The 7,150-nt window shown below is 42.9% G+C and overlaps 1 protein-coding gene across 4 annotated transcripts in view; it reads left to right on the plus strand.

Moving 5' to 3' along the window:
* LOC112236926 (phospholipase D1) overlaps nucleotides 1-6,942 on the plus strand; it is a 28,833-nt gene extending 21,891 nt beyond the window's left edge. For 2 of the 4 annotated variants that reach the window (XM_024405543.2, XM_024405545.2), the window contains exons 21-26: nucleotides 74-187; nucleotides 562-611; nucleotides 1,004-1,138; nucleotides 4,622-4,775; nucleotides 4,944-5,061; nucleotides 5,218-6,942. In XM_024405543.2, the coding sequence (XP_024261311.1) occupies nucleotides 74-187; nucleotides 562-611; nucleotides 1,004-1,138; nucleotides 4,622-4,775; nucleotides 4,944-5,061; nucleotides 5,218-5,442 (796 nt within the window). In that variant the 3' untranslated portion in view covers nucleotides 5,443-6,942. Of the gene's footprint in view, nucleotides 1-73; nucleotides 188-342; nucleotides 529-561; nucleotides 612-1,003; nucleotides 1,143-4,621; nucleotides 4,776-4,943; nucleotides 5,062-5,217 lie in introns of those variants that run through there. The other 2 variants (XR_002951304.2, XR_002951305.2) reach the window with 2 other exon arrangements.
* The last annotated feature ends 208 nt before the right edge of the window (nucleotides 6,943-7,150 follow it).

Here is a 7,150-nt window from a genome sequence, read left to right on the forward strand (position 1 = left end):
TGAGGATGTTCCCACTGTTTAAGGTCACATCTTTCTCCGGGGGGGGAAATAAACTGCGTGTGTGTCCTTTTAGGGAGGGTAAGAAGTTCAGAGTGTACGTAGTGACCCCCTTGTTGCCCGGCTTCGAAGGAGACATCAACACCGGAGGAGGCAGTGCCATTCAGGCTGTCATGCACTACAACTACAGGTGTGTGAGCGGCACGCCATCAAATTAGACATGTCTGCCTGTGTAATGTATCTCTGCTGTAATATAAGGGGATTCAGAAAGCTGTGGCCAGAGGAGGCTTGGGATGGCATTTGGGAGGCCAGTTAAAGAGTTTATATCTACCTCTGTTTACACAGAGTAGACACTGAGAAGACCTGCCTTCACTTTACAACCACAGCAGTAAAGTGTCTGTGTGTGTACTCCACCCATGGAGATGGACTTTATGGGTCAAATTATCCTTGTGGAAACACTACATCACACACTGGCTAGGCTGTCTACACATCCCTCCCTGTTCCTGTGACTCATCAATCTAGAAGTGGCAGGTACTGGAGTTAACATTCTCTCACTCTCTGTAGAACCATGAACAGAGGAGATTGTTCCATCATATCTCAGCTGAAGAGAGAAAGTAAGTTGTGTGTGTGTGTGTGTGTGTGTGTGTGTGTGTGCGTGTGTGTGCGTGTGTGTGTGTGTGTGTGTGCGCGCGCGCCTGGCCGTGATTGGGAGTCCCATAGGGCGGTGCACAATTGGCCCAGCGTCGTCCGGGTTTGGCCGGGGTAGGCCGTCATTGTAAATAAGAATTTGTTCTTAACTGACTTGCCAAGTTAAATAAAGGTTACATTTAAAAAATAATAATAATAGCACACGCACCTAGCCGAACACAGACCTACTCTTTGATTAACATTAGACTGTCTCCTTATGGTTTCTGGTTCTGCTTTTATTTATGGTTCTGTGTCTGTTTCAGTGGACTGGTTCTGTGTGTGTGTTTCAGTGGACTGGTTCTGTGTGTGTGTGTTTCAGTGGACGAGCAGTGGATGAACTACATCTCGTTCTGTGGTCTGAGGACCCATGCTGAACTGGAGGGACGCCTGGTCACAGAGCTCGTCTACGTCCACAGCAAGATGCTCATCGCAGACGACAACACCGTCATCATAGGTGGGTAGGTTTGGATTTGTGTGTATTGTTTTGTATTGTTAGGTATTATTGCACTGTTGGAGCTAGAAACATAAGCATTTCGCTACACTTGCGATAATATCTGCAAAATACAGTTGAAGTCAGAAGTTTACAAACACTTATCTTGGAGTCATTAAAACTCGTTTTTCAACCACTCCACAAATGTATTGTTTACAAACTATATCGTTTTGGCAAGTCGGTTAGGACATCTACCTTGTGCATGACACAAGTCATTTTTCCAACCATTGTTTACAGACAGATTATTTCACTTAGAATTCACTGTATCACAATTCCAGTGGGTCAGAAGTTTACATACACTAAGTTGACTGTGCCTTTAAACAGCTTGGAAAATTCCAGAAAAAGATGTCATGGCTTTAGAAACTTCTGATAGGCTAATTGACATCATTTGAGTCAATTGGAGGTGTACCTGTGGATGTATTTCAAGGCCTACCTTCAAACTCAGTGCCTCTTTGCTTGACATCATGGGATTTTTTTATTTTAAATCAGCCAAGACCTCAGAAAAAAATTGTAGACCTCCACAAGTCTGGTTCATCCTTGGGAGCAATTTCCAAACACCTGAAGGTACCAGGTTCATCTGTACAAACAATAGTACGGAAGAATAAACACCATGGGATCACGCAGCCGTCATACCGCTCAGGAAGGAGACGTGTTCTGTCTACTAGAGATAAACGTACTTTGGTGTGAAAAGTGCAAATCAATCTCAGAACAACAGCAAAGGGCCTTGTGAAGATGCTGGAGGAAACAGGTACAAAAGTATCTACATCCACAGTAAAATGAGTCCTATATCGACATAACCTGAAAGGCCGCTCAGCAAGGAAGAAGCCACTGCTCCAAAACCGCATTAAAAAAGCCAGAATACGGTTTGTAACTGCACATGGGGACAAAGATTGTACTTTTTGGAGAAATATCCTCTGGTCTGATGAAACAAAAATAGAACTGTTTGGCCATAATGACCATCGTTATGTTTAGATGAAAAAGGGGGATGCTTGCAAGCCGAAGAAAACCATCCCAACCGTGAAGCACGGGGGTGGCAGCATCATGTTGTGTGGATGCTTTGCTGCAGGAGGGACTGGTGCACTTCACAAAATAGATGGCATCATGAGGTAGTAAAAGTATGTGGATATATTGAAGCAACATCTCAGGACATCAGTCAAGAAGTTAAAGCTTGGTCGCAAATGAGTCTTCCAAATGGACAATGACCCCAAGCATACTTCCAAATTTGTGGCAAAATTGCTTAATGACAATAAAGTCAAGGTATTGGAGTGGCCATCACAAAGCCCTGACCTCCATCCTATAGAACATTGTCGTGACATTGTATTGGTTAATGTGGCGACTGTTGCTCATCGAATGATTATACGTTTTAATTACGTGATTAACTGAATCAACCAATTAACTTATTAACCTGGGGCACCATGGGAAAACTAGTTTTATTGAGTTTCTATTTCCCAAATTAACTCAAAGAATATTAGAATATCGATTTTACAACAGCCGCTAATTAATCAGTTGCCCAGTATATAGTTGTCTCATAATCTGAACGTCGAATAGCCCTTGAATCTTCATGGACCCGGGTCCCACTAATGAATTCGTACCACACCAATTTTAATTGAATATTTATTTACTAAAAAGCTAAAATGATGATAAAAGATACACATAGACAAAACACATTATAGGCTATTGATTAGAACTTATTATAACGGGCCAACACACTATGGCGCGTGTTACCCACAATGGGAATTTCAAAAGAGAGAGAAAAAGTACACGAGAAATATACATTTGGGTGAATTTGTCAGCTATGCTATTCTAACCGTAGCCTTGCCTCAAACCGCCGCCCTCATGGGTCAGAATATATAATGATGTAATTACTGTGGTGATGATTTCAGGGGATTCTCTGTGTGGACCGTTCCGTTGTTCGATGACGCACTGCTCCTGCGCGCCTCGTTGCTCGTCCTCCCGGTATTCGTGTCCTTTGTGGCTTAGGAGTCTGTTCCCTCACCCCTTTCTCTGGAAGGGGTCTTCTGAGGACAGACAGCTCTGTAGCTCAGAGCTCACAGCATAGGAATGAAACCCTTTAGATACCACGATTCGATGGGAGATGGAGGCTAGGTGGTGCGACTTGAATTCACCCTCTTAGACACAGCTACTCATCCGTAGCTTGGGTAGAAAAGGATTTCTTTGTCCTCAAACTTGCGTTGCGTTCTGTGTTGGTTTGACTTTTCAGACCCTGCTGCAGCTGGGGTCACATAGTCTTATCGTAAATTCTATACTCACAAGTTTTATACCCTTGGGTCAGAAGTGGGCATAACCGCCTTTAGGGCAATTCTCTGGGCATACCAAGTTAATGAGGCAAGGGTTAGGTTTTCTCAAATCCCATTTTAGACAACTAACTTAACATTTCATCTTCCCCAAAACATTCTCTTTGATTTGGATACATACAACAATGTGTAAACATCAAACATATATTAGGAAAACCCTTCACATTCCAATATTTTCGTAATAACGTCATCTATTAACCTTTTAATAACCGAACAAAAATGACATATATTTTCATATTCCATCTATCGTCATGACCAACATTGTGGCTGGCGGAAACCATTGTTCCAAAGTCTCTTTATTTCATGTTTAATGTTCTGAGGTTGGTTCTTCATAGTGACAGGACAAAGGAATTTGTCTGTGGTCTGAGATTTACAAGGGGCGTGGGGCCATAAACCCCCCCCCATGTCTTCAGACCCACAGCTCTCTCCTCTTGTGGTTGAGAGATAATCTGTAGGGTTGGGGTCTCCTGTAACCTGACCTGATCAAGAGAGTCATGACAACATTTATGGGCAGAACTGAAAAAGTGTGTGTGAGCAAGGAGGCCTACAAACTTGACTCAGTTACACCAGCTCTGTCAGGAGGAAAGGGCCAAAATTCACTCAACTGATTGTGGGAAGCTTGTGGAAGGCTACCCAAAACTTTTGACCCAAGTTAAACAATTTAAAGGCAATGCTAACAAATACTAATTGAGTGTATGTAAACTTCTGACCCACTGGGAATGTGATGAAAGAAATCAAATCTGAAATAAATAATTCTTTCTACTATTATTCTGACATTTCATATTCTCAAAATGAAGTGGTGATCCTAACTGACCTAAGACAGGGAATTTTTACTCTGATTAAATGTCAGGAATTGTGAAAAACTGAGTTTAAATGTATTTGGCTAAGGTGTATGTAAACTTCCGACTTCAACTGTATGTGACCAATAAAATTGTATTTGATTTCTGTGTGCAAGTTTGGATTAATGTACGTCTGTAACCTAAGCTTTACATTACCATCTGCTGGTCAGTGTTATTACTGCATCCATCCATCCATCCACCAACTCATCGCCAAAGAAGAGCTTGAGAAAGTCCTAAGGACAGACACAAAGGACCCACACACACACCTAACACTTCCTCTGTGTGTGTTGTAGGTTCGGCCAACATCAACGACCGCAGCATGTTGGGGAAGCGTGACAGCGAGGTGGCGGTGATCGTCGAAGACTCGGAGACCGTTACCGCGGTGATGGATGGACAGGAGTACCAGGCTGGTCGCTATGCACTGGCACTACGTCTAGAGTGCTTCAGGTGTGTGTCTGTGTGTGAGCCTTCAAGTGCTTTGACTTACGACCTCACTGAGGAATCAACTCTTCTCTTTAATACTGAGACTTTTCCCCTTCTCTCTCCCCCATCACGCCCTCCATCCCTCTCTCTCCCCCATCACGCCCTCCATCCCTCTCTCCCGCTTTCCATCAGGACTATCCTAGGGGCCCATACTGATCTGTCTATAGATGTGTCTGACCCTCTCAGTGATCACTTCTACAAGGAGATTTGGATGACCACCTGTGCTCGCAACGCCACTATCTATCAGAAGGTAGCTAACAGACACACAAAAACACTCCATCTACCAGAAGGTACACAAACACTAACATGCAACATTAGAACCAACCCCGTCAGTATTATGTCATAATGCTAATATGCTTTGCTATCACAGAGAGTAGAGTTGAACTTCTCCCTCTTTCCCCCCCAGGTGTTCCGGTGCCTTCCCTCCAGTGATGTCAGGAACATTCTGGAACTGGAAGGCTATCTAGCCAAGCCGGGGTTGGAGAGGGAGGATTCTGCACGCGCTCATGAGGAGCTGAAGAAGATCCGTGGCTTCCTGGTCCAATTTCCGCTCGACTTCCTATCTGAGCAGAATCTACTTCCTCCCATCGGCTCCAAGGAGTCCATGGTCCCCATGGAGGTTTGGACCTGAGACCGAGACCAGAGACTTTATACACACACACACTCCACATTCTATACCAGAGAACTCTACCAGTGTCTGGAGTGATGAGGTCATTCCATTCTGGAGTGTGTGTCTGAAAAGCAGACAGCACCTTCACGTTTACATTAAAAAGAAGATCACAAAGGAGGAGGAGAGGACAATGGAGTGATTAACTGTGTGACCTTACACATACCTGTCTGTGTAGTTTTAAGGGAATGTAACGGACTGCTCTGTAACTGTTCTGCACTGTTTACTAACACTATGGATCGCCGTGAGGGCTGGAGAACGCAGCTCAGACTCCTCTGCGTGATGTTTCTATGAAAACATACTAAGGCCTTAGAATAATGTAAGACAAAAAAAAGACGAGGGAGAAAAAAAGGAGAGTGTGATATCAGAGACTGTTAGAAAGGGAGGGGGGGTGAGAGAGAGCTCTGTGCCCTTGCAGTCACATTGTGCAGGTGAAATCTTAAAGCCCTGCCCTTAACACCAAAATGAAATCACATGAACTCAACACAAGTGCCAATTATTGATACGGTAATGTTAATGCAGTATACCTTCTCTTACATTTCTCATATTCATTCTGTGGATTTCAGACTATGACCTTATGGATCACTGTTTCTACTAGCGTGCCTTTAGGTCTCTAGAGGGCTAGACACCCTGTAGAATAGCAAAACACAAAGGGACATTGTATTCCATCTTGGAATGTTGTATGATGCTGCACGTAGCTGTTAGCATGCTAGCTAGTCACTGCACGTATCCATTAGCATGAAAACAAGTCAGTCTGCTGTGTGTTGCTGGTAACTTGTCATGTTAGCTACCAGTCCATGCAATCATTAGCATGCTAGCTAGAGTCAGTCCATTTTTAGCTACACCCGGCATGTAGCTACAGTAGCAAGGTTGGTCTTAATTCTAATTGAAGACAGTCAGTTCAGGAAGTGATTTTGTATTAAAATAAAATTGAAATATATAGATGCTTCTTTTCAGTTTGAGAAGTCCTTGAAAATAAATGCTATTTTTTTCCCGATAATTGATTTGTAGTTTACTTTGAATTGAGCCCAGCCCTGGTAGCTAACTGATATGCTTACCGTTTGCTTGCTAGTAAATGGCTGGACTGTGGTCATTATACCAAAGTTAAGTTATCTTCTTACTTTACTGACTGTAACAGTTATGTCAGAGACAAGAGGTCTCCATGGGAGGAAGTCCCAACTCATAACGGTCTCATATCAGAATGTATCAACAATGCTCTGTCTCTCTTTCTCTGTCACTGTCCTTTTCTCTCTGTTCCTTCTCATTTATTTTCTCTGTCCTGTCGTTGTTCCTCTTTAGGACATTTCTCTTTCACTCTACCTTTCATTAGCCTGTTTCTAGAAATTGCACTTTTTGCACAGACTGATTGTGTCTTGTAGGAAAACCCAAATACTGATAATTCACGTATTTAATTATTTGTGCGTTGATGAAATGAATATTAACTATTAAACATTTCTGTTTTTTCTCAGTGTCCTGGTGTGTCTTTATTTATAATACAACCAAATTAGTCTGGTGAGACAACTTTCATTTACAAAGATTTATTTACGTAACCTCTATTTAACCTGGCAAGTCAGTTAAGAACAAATTCTTATTTTACAATGACGGCTTGCCCCGGCCAAACCTTCTCTTAACCCGGACAACGCTCGGCCAATTGTGGGACTTCCGATCACGG

The sequence above is a fragment of the Oncorhynchus tshawytscha genome, linkage group LG16 (genome assembly GCF_018296145.1).
Source record: "Oncorhynchus tshawytscha isolate Ot180627B linkage group LG16, Otsh_v2.0, whole genome shotgun sequence".
Classification (NCBI taxonomy): Eukaryota; Metazoa; Chordata; class Actinopteri; order Salmoniformes; family Salmonidae; genus Oncorhynchus; species Oncorhynchus tshawytscha.